General features: G+C 47.6%; 1 protein-coding gene across 29 annotated transcripts in view; it reads left to right on the top strand.

The window, feature by feature from the left end:
- Nucleotides 1-13,660, top strand: part of MICAL2 (microtubule associated monooxygenase, calponin and LIM domain containing 2) — a 261,462-nt gene that overhangs the window by 115,197 nt on the left and 132,605 nt on the right. For all 29 annotated transcript variants that reach the window (XM_054524644.2, XM_054524638.2, XM_054524637.2 and 26 more), the window contains 5 exons: nt 1,059-1,160; nt 4,820-4,975; nt 7,782-7,882; nt 11,757-12,014; nt 13,200-13,315. In XM_054524644.2, the coding sequence (XP_054380619.1) occupies nt 1,059-1,160; nt 4,820-4,975; nt 7,782-7,882; nt 11,757-12,014; nt 13,200-13,315 (733 nt within the window). The remainder of the gene's footprint in view (nt 1-1,058; nt 1,161-4,819; nt 4,976-7,781; nt 7,883-11,756; nt 12,015-13,199; nt 13,316-13,660) is intronic.

The following is a 13,660-nucleotide window of genomic DNA, read 5'->3' as shown; positions in this document are numbered from 1 at the left end:
TGGTAAGGTTCATTCACGTGTTCTTCAAGCTGTGTGTGTGTTTAACACATATGTATGTTGTTGTACTTGTACCCATGGCACATTTTAAAATCCAGTAAAGTGAAGCTTCTAGAGCAACTGTGAAATAAGGTTCAAGATGTTATTTGGTATATAATACTCTTAACCATATTGAGGTATCATTTATAAACTATGATATTTGCCTGTATAGGCATATCATAATGTTTCTCTTTTTTCCTTTTAACATGTTTGTTTAAATTCTTATCCCTTACACACACCGTGGTCTGAAAGTTTATTCAGGATGCCTCTGCATCTTACTTATTATTAAAATTATCTACTGCCTGGGAAGGGCTTTGAGTTTGGGACCAGCTTAGCATCAGAGACCTTGTAGTTTCCTGCTTAGGGTACATTTTTGATTTCTCCTGTCCTCTGCCCAGGTTATTTGAGAATTTAGGAGGAGAGGCTTTAGTTAGCTTTTGGAGCAGGACAGCATTCACTATTTGGCATTCAGAGACTGTGTACTCTTAACCTTTTCCAGACCTCTAGTGGACATTAAATCTTAATTATCCAGGCTTCACCTGAATTTTTTTTTTTTTTAATAAAAGACAGTGTAGTGTACAACAGAACATTTTGAGCATACAATAGAAATTAAAACTGGTTTCCTTACACCCTACAAATCCTTTTGAGTCTGTTTAGCAATGAGAGGCACTGAAGAATGTGGGAGAATGTGAAGAGAAGATGGTGGACTTTGTTGAGAATAATAAGGTGCAAATGAGAGTAGTTTATGGAGCATTGAGGATAGACTCCTAGCGGAGGCCAACAAAACCAGGCATGGAGTTGGTGTTGCTGGTTTACTTCATCCTGGATTGAACTGACACTCAGGTCAGAGGACACCAGATTAGAGAGTGAATCTGGACTGCTCTAGCCTTTCCCCTGGAGACTCTCTCTGTGATGCATAGACCTGGCTGCACTGTCCATTTCTCACAGCCACCACACGGGGGGTATAATCATTCTCTTCCCACCTCTCCCTGCCAACTCATCTCATTTCTCTGTCCTGGTAGAAATTGGCTGGCGGGCAGAATTTCTCCCTACAGACCATTCTCTGTCGGAGTTTGAGTTTGACGTCATCATTGGTGCCGATGGCCGCAGGAACACCCTGGAAGGTGAAAACTCTTCTTCTTGGTGTGGGAATGGGGGGATGGGAATGGGAGAGGGTACACTGGGGAAGAGTTGGAGAAAGTGGGCAAGATGCAGATACCAGAGCTGGATGGAGGTCTTGATAGGAGGGCAGGCCGTCCTGTCCCTCTTGAGGTAGAACTGCCCATCCACCTGTGGGGTGGGCAGTTCAGGGGACAGCCATCTCATTCCGTCTGAACCTCGGTTTTCTCAACTGTAAGATGTGGATCACAGAACCCTTTCAAAATGTTGTTATGCAGGCTGGGAAAGGACTGGTATGTGAAAATGCTTTATAAAGTGTCATGGGGGAAAAATGAACATCCATTATTGAGCACCTCCTGGTGTGTGAGCCACAGTGCCGAGCACTTTCATACTTACTTCAGCTAAGATAAACATTTTTATAATACTATTAATGGTATTCGCTTACTTTCAAGTGTAATATTATTTATACTTGAAGGAGGAACTCACCTCTTTTTGTAACTTTTAAGCACACCCACTGCTGGGCAGGCAGGTATGCCTTGCCAAACTGTCAAGGTACAAAGGCCACACTTCTCTGAGTTCTAAAGCTGAAGCATAGTATCTTTCGTGGGGTAAGATCCAGTCAGTTTGTGAGAGAAACCCCATTGCCAGAAAATGCTTCTGTCCCCTCCACCCCAACACCAAGACTGATCCATCCACAGGCTGTACTCATTGATATTAACCATACTAAATTGAGACCGCGGGTTATAAACCACGTGGCCCCAAATAGGGCAGTTCTGCTTTTTGAGCCTGCCCCCTCAAGAGCCACAGGCTGCAGACGCCTGACTGAGAGGATACATCACTCTGAGGGTGGGCCATGCTCCCAGGAACAGGGCTAATCTTAGAAAACTCAGGATCTGTGGGCCGCCTGGCTCAGGACCTTCCCATCTGCCACATAACTGGGGCTGTTTGCCACTCCCCTTTCCCTTTCCATACCCACCTCCCCAACCATAGGTCATCAATATCTGACAGGGAATGTTTAAGCTGCCAACTTGGATGTAGTACTGTTGGAATTTTACACTTGGTAAAAGTGTAAGTTAGAATATTTGAGAATCCAGGACTCATTGTCAGCTTAAGTATAGTCAGGCATTTCATGAACATGGAAAGAAGGGTGGAAAGTGCTGGAGCCATTTGAGCCACTCAAGGCCAAATGCATAAACTAGAGCAGGGCTTCTTAGTATCAACACTGCAGACGTTTGGGACCACGCCATTCTTTGTGACAGAGAGTGCCCTGTGCATTGTAGGGTGTTTAGCAGCATCCCTGGCCTCTGGCCCCCCAGACACTGGCAGCACCCCCAGGTGTGACAACCAAATATGTCTCCACACATCACCAAGTGGCCCCTGGGAACAAAATAATCTCCAGCTGAGAAATGCTAGATGAGAATAATGGCCACTTCTGACCCTTTTGACAAAGGTCTAATGAAGGACAACTTAAAAGAGGACCATTGAATAGAAACCCAAGGTTGTTGGCCAGGCGCGGTGGCTCACGCCTGTAATCCCAGCACTTTGGGAGGCTGAGGTGGGTGGATCACCTGAGGTCAGGAGATTGAGACCATCCTGGCTAACACGGTAAAACCCTGTCTCTACTAAAAACACAAAAAATTAGCCGGGCGTGGTGGCATGTGCCTGTAGTCCCAGCTACTCGGGAGGCTGAGGCAGGAGAATCGCTTGAACCCAGGAGGTAGAGGTTGCAGTGAGCCAAGATCGCACCACTGCACTCCAGCCTGGGCGACAGAGCAAGACTCCATCTCAGAAAAAAACAAAAACCAAGAAACAAAAAACAAAAAACAAAACCCAAGGTTGTCACTAAAAGGGATTTTTGACAGATGATTGAGAATCAGCGTGAGGCTGGAGTACATGGTGAGCAGATGTGTGGGGCATTCCCAAAGGTGGCTAAGGAAAGGTTATGTCTGGAGGTCTGCACCTGTGTGACAGGCACCTGGCGTTACACAAAGTACACAGCATGCCTGGGGCAGGGGCACTCAGGAAAGGTCAGATGACAGCAAGATGGGGGACTAGGAGGGAGACACACTGTTGAAAAGTGACCATCTGTTGTGTGGAACCCCTATTAACCTCAATAGGGAAAGTACCAAGTTCAAGAGGCCAAAGAAGAGACCAAGAGCCAGCAAAATAGTCATGGGGTTTTATTAGGGATTCACAGGGGAGAGAGTCCAGTGGCAGTGGGTTGGACAGGAGACCCTGCTTCCCTACAGAAACGGTCCAATGGCAGCGGGCTGGACAGCACAACAGCCCAGTGGTGGCAACCTGGGCAGCAAAACCACAACTGTTTGCAAACAGCATGCAGTTTATTCAGCATTTTCACTTAACACCCTCCTCTTAACCTCCACCTGACAACCTTCATCCAAGCCAGAACTCAGGGCCTGGATCCGCCTGCATGGTCCATGTTCCACAGGATGGGCCAGGAGCTCAAATGTCCCTCATAGACAAGGAAGAAGTCTCGGGGTTGGCCACTCCTGTATTCCCCAGCTCAGAACACACATTCAGGTGCATCAGCCATACAGGGTCATTCTAAGGGTGTGCTTCAGTTATTGCTGTCAGGTGCGTTTACCCTGCACCAGCTGCTGTGATCCTCCATAGCACTGCCATTCAAGAGCAATTTTAATGTAAATCATTGAAAACAAGCATTAGAGCACTAAGCCTGGGCAACATGATGAAACTGTGTCTCCACAAACAGTTTAAAAAAATAAATAAGACAGTCATGGTGACACATGCCTATTGTCCCAGCTACTTGCCAGCTGAGATGGGAGGATGGCTTGACCCTGGGAGGTCGAGGCTGCAGTGAGCCATGATTGGCACCGCTGCTTTCCAGCCTGGGCAACAGAGGGAGACCCTGTCTGAAAAACAAAACAAAACAAAAAACGAATGAGAGCTATAATTCAATTTATTCATTTATACATGCATTGCAGATGTACTAAGTGCCAGTTACTGGAAACTGCACTATTTTCCTCTTTTCAAAGGACACCAGTCATATTGGAGTAAGCTGGGTCCCACCCTACTCCAGTGTGACCTCATCTTAGCTAATTACACCTGCAATGACGCTGTTTCCAATAGAGTCACATACTGAGGTACTGGGGTTAGGACTTCAACGCATGAATTTGTGTGTGTGTGTTGGAGAGGGACATAATACAACCCAAAAAATTGGAGATACAAAGAAAATTTGTTAAAATCCCTGTACTGCAGGAATTCAGTGTAATCTACTTTTCAAGGGGGTTGGGAGCAGTGGCACCATGAGAAATGCTAACAGAGTAGTTTTAATCCTATAAATTCAAAGTGCGTGTGGGTCTCTCATGAGTGTATCTAGCAACAATGCCTGACACATCCTTAAAAGGGTGCACCCTGTGACTGCCTGTTGGGAAGGATCACTTTTCCTTTTGTTTATTGAAGCCTAACCAGGTCCTATAGATTTTAGAAATGGACAAAGTCTCACTGACTTTTAAAAGCCCTGGGAGCAAACCTCGGTATTTTTGCCCGCTCCTGTCCACTAGAGATCCAGAATCCTGGTTTCACTGGCCTGGGAGGCATCTGGGAACAGCTCTCCCAATAATCATTTTCAGTTTTCACACCAAATCCAGAAGATAGGCCCACTTTTTCGTTTCTCCTCATGCAGGGTTCAGAAGAAAAGAATTCCGTGGGAAGCTGGCGATTGCCATCACCGCCAACTTCATAAACAGAAACAGCACAGCGGAAGCCAAGGTGGAAGAGATTAGTGGCGTGGCTTTCATCTTCAATCAGAAATTTTTTCAGGACCTTAAAGAAGAAACAGGTGGGACCTTCACCTTTCTCCCAACAAGGCCAAGGTCTAAAGTTTGCAGTATCTAAAGTGTGCAGAGGCGTGTGCTGGCTTTCTGGGCTCTTGGGCCTCGAGGGACTCACTCTGATAGAGTGGAAGCAACGATTTTCCCTAGGATAGTGAATACAGACAGGATTCCTTCTGGGACAGGAGAGATTCTTGAGGGAATGTTCTGGATGTTGTACATGAAAGGAGATAGTGGACATTTGCTGAGTGCTCATTACATGCCAATTCTCAGTGTTGTGGGGTAAAAAGTAGAGGTTGACACGATCCTTCCTACAGTGGCTCCCTGTCCAGGAAGGGATATCTGTATAAACCATCCTAAGGCAGGTGGCCAGCACCACACCTGAGGTCAGCATGATATTTAGGGAATGCTGAGGAGGGAGCCAGTCACCTATGGATGACTGGGAACCTAAAGGTTCCCAGGTGATTTTGTGCAATGCAGCACTGCCCTTCCCCAAGAGGGACATCTGGATATGCCCAGGAACATAACCTGTACTGGCACCAGTTGTCACCCAGCCATGGGCCTAGAGGATAGGAGGTATTGATTCATTCACTCAATATTTATTGAATGCCTACTGTGTGCCAGATGCTGTTCTAGGGCTTGAGAATGAGCAGTGAGCAAAACAAAATCCGTCCCTCCTGGGCTTATATTCTACGAGAATAGACAGTCAATACACAAATAAACCAGTGACTCATCAGGTGGTAATAAGGACGGCAGAGAAAAATAGGGTGAGGGGAAAGGGGAACGAGTCGCCTGTCTCCAATTAAGTAAATTCCAGATACTTTTCCTTTCTTTTTAACCTGATTAAAAACACATATTTCTCCTTGAAAAGCAATGTAACAACAATGTTAAATAAAATCTGTATATGGAAAATAAATCATCCGCAATCTGACCGCCTCACATGGGAATAGTCTTCAGACTCACCTACTCCTTTTCTGTAATTTTCCACCAGCATGCTTGCTTGTTACATGACTGTAGCTTAAATCGCAGTGTCCACACTCTTTAGTCAGCTTTTCTCATTCAGTGTCACATTCCAAACATCATCCTCCTGGTGGTCACTTTTAGGGGCTGTGGAATAGCTCATCAAATTGATGTATTGTCACTGCCTAAGCATTGAAACCAGGGATTAGCAAACTATGGCTGGCCACATGGTTCTATACTGCCTTCGAGCTAAGGATGGTTTTATATATAGGCTGAAGAAAACAAAATATGACACATGAAGTTTATTTAAAATTCAAATTTCAGCATCCAGTAATAAAAGCTGATTGTCACCCAGCCATGTCCATTTCTTTACATGACTGTTGATGGCTGCTTCCACCATGAGAGGTCATGAAAGAGACCACAGGACCCACAGTCCAGAAATATTTCCTAACTGGTCCATCACACACACACACACAAAAACTTGCTGACCTCTGATTTAGGCCTTCCAGTTATTTACTGTTACAGATAACACTGCTTCTGTTAAATTATTTCTTTAAGATCATTTCCTAGGAATGGCATTAGTTGTTGAGCAAGATTGTACCTCTCGCTGGCCAGGAAGGTATGTGCTCACTGTGCAACCCTCTCAGTTTCACTTCCATTGCATTATTTCATTAAAAGCTTGAATATTTCCTGCCAGCATATGGTGTTCTTTTGAATGCTTTGAGAATCCTCCAACCCTCCCTTCCCCTAAAAAACCAAGCAAATAAATACTTAAGTCACTCAATATAAATGAGAGCAGGACATTGAGTGTGTTTTTCCACGTTTCAGTGAACTTCCTTTAAACTTTGCTGTGGTTGTCACCTTCGGCCATTGTTTCACAACAGTGCCCTCAGACAGTGACAGTTGTGACCTTCCTGATTCTCCTGGGGGCCCTCTGCATTGATGCCTGTTTCCTATTTAACCGTAATAAAGGTGTTCCTATGGTTACTCAGCACGCCTTGTGTAAATGCTGATATGTCGCCATGTGCCTGTTCCTTTCTCTCCCTTCAAATAAGCCAGTCAGCCTCACACTTGAGTATGAATTGGCATCACCTAGAGCTTGTTAAAGCACAGCATGCTGGCCCTATCCCCAGGGTTTCTGATTCAGTGAGTCCGAAGAAGGGCCCTGATAATTTGCATTGCTAGTATGTCCTCAGGTGATGCTGATGCTATTGGCCAGGGACCTCCCTTTGAGAACCATGGAGCTAAGCTCTCATTGCACAGCATGGTTTTAAATGCAGGAACTTAGTATGTAAAATGTCTTGTGATTGGTGGAAAGCACAAAAAGATAGAGCCCAGCCTTCTAACCTGAGTTGTTCCTACCACTGCAGCTGGGTTTTCTCATACAAGCCGGGAAACGGTAGAAATATTCCTTGGCCTAGTCATTGGAGAATTCCCACAGCTCTATGCCGCTATGAGCGCATGGAGGGCACAGTGGACACGACTTGGAGCTAGACGGGCTGGGGTTCAAATCCCAGCCGTGTCATTGCTGAGCTTCTGTGGCCATGGCCGGCACTTGGCTTTTCTGCACAATTACCGGGCTCTAACTTATAAATACTGGCCCACAACCCCTACAGACATAGTGAGTTTTAACAGGAATAATGCCTCTATAGAACTATAGAAGCTAGCTGCTTTGACTTGGGTAGATTCTAACACTCTGTTTTATCTTTGCCAGCCTTGTGTGCCTTAAAAACTGGTCTAACATGAATATTCTGCAGATAAATAACAAGACCAATAATGAGGCAAAGTACAGTTCCTGGCGCACAGTTGGTGCCGAGGAAGTAACGCTGAGCTTGTGAATGCTTCTCTTTTCAGGCATAGATCTTGAGAACATTGTTTACTACAAGGACTGCACCCACTATTTTGTCATGACAGCCAAGAAGCAGAGCCTGCTCGACAAAGGTGTCATCATTAACGTACGTACCTCTTGGCTGCGATTTCCCGACTTCGCGACCTGGGCTGGTGACATCAGCAGGTGTGAAGGCAGATGTCGTCCTGCCAGAAACTGAGTGAGGGGAGGAGGGGGGAAGGTGCCACCCGCTCACACCCTTCTTTTTCTTGGTGTTACATGAGTGTTGGATAAAGGAGCCCACGCCAATATGCACAGAGAATTTTCTGCAGAGACATGTGCTGCTGTGAGACCTTTACCAGGTGTTAATGTGGATCGACTGAGTCTTTTCCTTCCCAAGTCTCATCCAGCCTTGCCTCTTCTCTGGGAGGTCACATGTCATTTGGAGGCAGATGGGGGCTCCTTGTCCTAATGAGACATAGGCATCCTTTGACTTGTGAATTTCATACTGTGGACCCTTGTCACAGTGTGGGGGAATTTCATTATTCATGTAGTCAAAAAGACTCGATCTGCATCTTGACTCTGCCACATACCTCCTCCAGACTGTGGGCAAACTGTTTATCTTTCCTGAACCTCAGTCTTCTTATCTACAAAATAGGAATGATAGTTTCTGCCTGAAAGGGTTCTTGGAAGGAGCAAATAGAAGATATATACAGAGCACCTGGCACAGTGCCCGGCAGAGGGTGGGTTTGTAGATTCCCTCTGTAACTTCTCAGCCTTGTTTGCACACTGGCTTTTTTTGTCCTGCTGGCTTCCTGGCCTCTGCTTCGTGGCTTTGTGACTTCATGCTTAAGCACAGAGCAGTGCTGGAAGGAAGAAACATGGAGTAGTGGCCCCTGACTGGAAGCTTCTTCGGTCAGGTGTGCAACCCTTCCAGAGCTGCTGCTGTTGCTGCCGCTGTCACTGCTGCTGCTGCAACCTCAAGATAAGGATCACACAGCCCAAGGTCAGCCTGCTGTCTGGGTGTCGGCCTGGAGCCCAGGCAGCACGGTGGCCATTCATCGCTGCTTGTCAGAGAAGAATGCAACTATCTTCTTTTCTGTGTGTGCTGGCATTAGTAACCCAGCCGCCCCGTTGGCCTTCTCCACTTCAGCTTAGGTCTTTGCTGAGAGCCTGAGTTGTGGACGGAGGCTGTGAATGTGGGCTTGGTGAAGTGGGCTGAGCATACCAGCAGATGGGGCCTCAGCAGTGTCCCACTGCTGTCAGTCTGGGAGTGGTGGCATCCCCTTCTTCCCTCTGCCTCACAGAAGTTGCCTCCTGAAGTTGCCGCCTTAGTCTGAAACTGGGGGGTGCAGGGGTGTAGGGGTAATGGGCACCTTTGCAGAGGAGAGGTTAGGCAGGCAGGCAAAGCTTGATGGGTTTTGTGTTTTGCAGAGCACCCTGGCCTCCTGGGATGCTAAGGTCACCCTCAGGTCATCCCAGGTGTTTGCCCAGGCAGCAACATATTGCTCATGGCAACTCGCTTCCCTGGCGGTTGTCAAAGCCCCTCCAGGCCCATGCTTGTCTTCACCAAGGCCTTTCTTTTTCCTTCAGAGGCCCCTGGGAGCAGCTCCTGAGCTGGTGCTGAGGAGCTTCAAGGTGCAAGATGAGAAAGAAATTGGAGGCCACAGGCTGGACACCTGATTGGAACAAGAGCTATAGCCTGAGCCTCCAGGTGTCCAGCCAAGTTCCCGACCCGTCTTCCCTGAGCTGGTTAAATTTACATTCTTCTCTTGCTCCCTGGAGGAATGGCAAGTTTTCTGTTTTCCTCTCCCTACATGGATCCGCATCTTCCTGTAGCCACACAGAAGGTGCCGAGTAAATGTTTGTTGAATGAATGAATGACCTCTGGACAAGAGGTTTTCCTGCTTCCCTATTGATTCCAGCTGATCTCTGGGCTTCTTTCCATGGCTACTGAAGGAAGAGTAAAGTTTCTCTTCAAGCAGCCATGCCTCCAGGCTCTCAGCTGTGTCCATCTTTCTCTTCCCCACAGGGAGGATGTCCCATCCCAGAGCCTCCCTGGGCCCCTGCCTCTGCTGGCCCATACGTGTGTGGGCTGGGATTCTGTCCTCCTGGCCTTGTCGTCATCTGCTCCCTATGGTTTTGCTCTTTCTTCTATCCCCCTACTCATCTGGGACCCTCCAGCCACTAAGAGACTCCACAGCAGCCCTAGGCCATTAGGCTTCCAGCCAGCTCTAGCCTAATGTCTTCCCTTTGCTGGGTCCCCACTCTCTTGCATGAGGTATCCACGCCAGGCACTGTCTTCATTGTGTAATGTCACCCACTCCATCTTAGGGATGCTTGGGGCATGTTTTGAGGGGGAGTGTTTGAGACCTCTCCCTTCTCTCTTCCCCCATCTCACCTCCACGCCTTCGGAGAGAGAAGTGATCATGTGACCGCAGAAACAGGGATCAGAAAGGAAATCAAATAACAGGAATTCCATCCTGGACACTGGGGCCTGACAAAGAGCTCTTGGACCAGTGCTGGATGCAATTTGGGCGGTTTGGTTTGGATGGGGAAATATGAGTTTCCAGAACAGGGTATTTGAAATCATGGCTACGCAGAAAATTGAGGCAGTGGTCACCCTGGCTGTAGATGCGGCACTCTGTGATTGTCAAGACCTTTGTAACTGAGGGTGCCTTGGCTGGGTTCAGGATATACTTCATCATAAGCCATATCTGGAGCCAGCATGAATTACAGGGGACAGGAATTCCCATTCATCAGTCACTTCCCAGATGGGGCTAGGGATTTCGTGTGTACACTCATTCCGTCTTCTCAAGTGGCTCTGTGAAGTAGGTTTTGATATTCCCTTTTAACAGATGAGAGAGTGGAGACTCTGAAAAGTTAAATAACTGGCCCAGATTTAGTTAGTAAACAGCAGAGGTGGACTTTGACCCGTTGCTCTCACTGGCCCCAAAGCCTGTGTTCATGTTACACACTGGTCCCCTCCCACTCCAGGTGTCTGTACTTTTTGTGTCACCTTTGAGAAAGGTGGTCTTTTAGTTTCTTTAGCCACACGGTGAGCAGCTTGGACTCTGGGGATACACTAAACTTGCCAGCTCTCTTCAATCCTGACATCCTGTGTTTCATTGCTAGTGTCTCTCCAGGATGGATATTCCAGTCCTCGCAGCTCAGGGCTCTACACTCCCCATGAGAAAAGCATAACAATTAGCACCAAAAGCAAGCTACTGGGGAGGCTGAGGCAGGAGAATTGCTTGAACCTGGGAGGCAGAGGTTGCAGTGAGCCAAAATCACACCATTGCTCTCTAGCCTGGGAGACAAGAGCGAAACTCCATCTCAAAAAAAAAAAAAAAAGCTAAGCTCTGAGAGCCCTCGGCCCATCAAGTAAAGGGGTCACTGATTTTGGAAAGTGTGAGAGGTTACCCATTTTCTTTTTCTGGTCTTGTTTGACCACTAAACATGGCATATTTGGATCATACTCGCTTAGCTGAATTTATTATAAAATCACACTTTCTTTTTTGATTCCTTTGTCTCTTTATTGTACTGAAAGTTCTCATGAGAACCAGACCTATGAAATGTGCTTGTTGTTTGCTCCAAGACCATTATCAAGTGCACTGTTCATTGCAACTCTCAACGCGCCCTGTTGAAATTCCTACGTGAGACAGATCTTTTAGAATTTAATGCCAGGGAAAAATGGCCTCCCCTGAGGAATTTCTATGCTTCCTTCTTTCTGATAAGGAGAGCTCTGGGGCATATCACATTTCCCTTTTGCCTTGGATGCCAGGAAGCTCAAAGCCAAATTTGATGCTTAATCACAACCGTGTTAACCCTCACATCTGGCTGATTTATTTCCTCTTTATTCCCTTGGTCCTGGTTTTTGTGTGTCTTTTCTGACTAGCCTCACTGTATAGACCCATTCCAAGTCCTTTTGCCAAGAGGTGGGTATGAAGGCTAGCCCTTTAGAGGGGGAGGTTGCTGCACTGTGTTTTCATCTTCCCCAGGACTACATCGACACAGAGATGCTGCTGTGTGCGGAGAACGTGAACCAAGACAACCTGCTATCCTATGCCCGGGAAGCTGCAGACTTTGCCACCAACTACCAGCTGCCATCCTTAGACTTTGCCATGAACCACTATGGGCAGCCTGATGTGGCCATGTTTGACTTTACCTGCATGTATGCCTCAGAGAATGCGGCCCTGGTGCGGGAGCGGCAGGCGCACCAGCTGCTCGTGGCCCTCGTGGGTGACAGCTTGCTTGAGGTACCGCCTGCTCTCGGAGCCCCCATGTTTCTCTACGAGACAGATCCCACATTTGTATTCTGGCAGGCAGTATCTGCTGTTGTGCAGTGGGGAGAGGACAGGCTCTCAGTCAGTTGGCAGGATTCTGCCAAGCCTGTCCCGGCCTCAGAGCCTGTCCTGTTGCTGCATTCAGAGGAGCCTATTCTGCCTCTGTGTAGTTAGGAGAGCCTTCTCTTCTATCCCCTGGCTCTTTTGCACTGACTTCTTTGACAAAGTACAAAATCAGGCAGCCCTGGTCTGGGCCACATGAGCCATCCTTCTCAGAGTGTGTGGACCCTCAGCTGGGCCAAGACTTCTTCCTCATGTGGGTGGCCCTTTGTGGCCTTTGAGATCACACAGGGTGCAGGAGAGGCCTATGGGCCCCAAAGTCTCCTTTCCATTCATAGCTTCCCTGCTGAAAATTCTTCCCAAAAAATCTGCAAGGGTGCAAGGATCCTTAGATTAAATGAATGTTTTCAGAAAGGAGAAAGTTTTCTCTTTAGTGTAAGCACTGATTATGTGTTTATTCCAAGTTAAGAGTCAAATTCCAAACCATGCTTTGAGTGCTCATGGAGCAGATTAGTCAGCACTTAGCTTGGTTGACTTGGTCCTTGGGCACTATTGTGCGTGGACTTGAACCTAAGACCCTTGGTTGAGCCCTCAGTACCCATCCTGCTTCTGGCCCAGACTCCTTTCCCAGCTTGGTTTCTCCCTACCCTCCTCCCATGCTCCATGTTACACCCAGAACAGACGGCTGTTCTTCCATCGGGCGCCAGCATTTTCCAACCACCATGCCTTTGCCCACACCATTCCCAAGTAGCTCAGCATCAGAATCCCATCCATTCGTTAAAATCAGCTTAATGCAACTCTTAAGAAGCTTATTCTGATTTCCATCTCCCTCTCCCAGGATGGGAATTCATCTCGCCTTTTCTGAGCCCTAAAGCAGTTTTGCTATGCCTGCGTCATAGCACCCTTTACATTTAACTTTCTGCTATAGTTATTTGACCTTGTAGTGAATCCTCATAGGTAGCAGGGTCCCTGCCCTGTCACCTCTCTGTCCCTCCAGTGTCCTGCACAGTCCTGGCAATCAGTGTGTGCTGGGTACAATGAGATCATAGATTGGGAGTCATCAGAATCAACTGGAATTTTGCACGTTTTCTTTTGCAGCCATTTTGGCCCATGGGTACAGGCTGTGCCCGTGGCTTCCTGGCAGCCTTTGACACGGCATGGATGGTGAAGAGCTGGAACCAGGGCACCCCTCCCCTGGAGCTGCTGGCTGAAAGGTGAGCTTTGACAGCAGGGCTCCTAACTGGGGGGCAGGGCCACTCAGGCAGGAAAGGGGGCAAGATCACCCCGCAGGTGACTGCTGGATATACCTGGAGCCTCTGCCTCCTCTATTCTACCTTCCCATGTGTGGCCTGATTTGATCATCAGCATCCCCAAGGATGCTTTCTCCATCATTATCTGACTCTTACAGTGACTTTCTCTGGGGGCCAGGACATTGGGCCCTGGATGACAAAGAGAAATCTTCATCTAGGTTGGCCCTGCAGCTGGGGCTCCCCAGCATTGCTCATTCACCCAAGAGCCAGAGAGGTTTATTTAAGGGAAACTTCCAGGGCAGTGCTGAG

This window comes from Pongo abelii, chromosome 9 (genome assembly GCF_028885655.2).
Source record: "Pongo abelii isolate AG06213 chromosome 9, NHGRI_mPonAbe1-v2.0_pri, whole genome shotgun sequence".
Classification (NCBI taxonomy): Eukaryota; Metazoa; Chordata; class Mammalia; order Primates; family Hominidae; genus Pongo; species Pongo abelii.
Note: the sequence above shows the minus strand (reverse complement) of the source record. Positions and strands in the feature narration are given on the sequence as shown.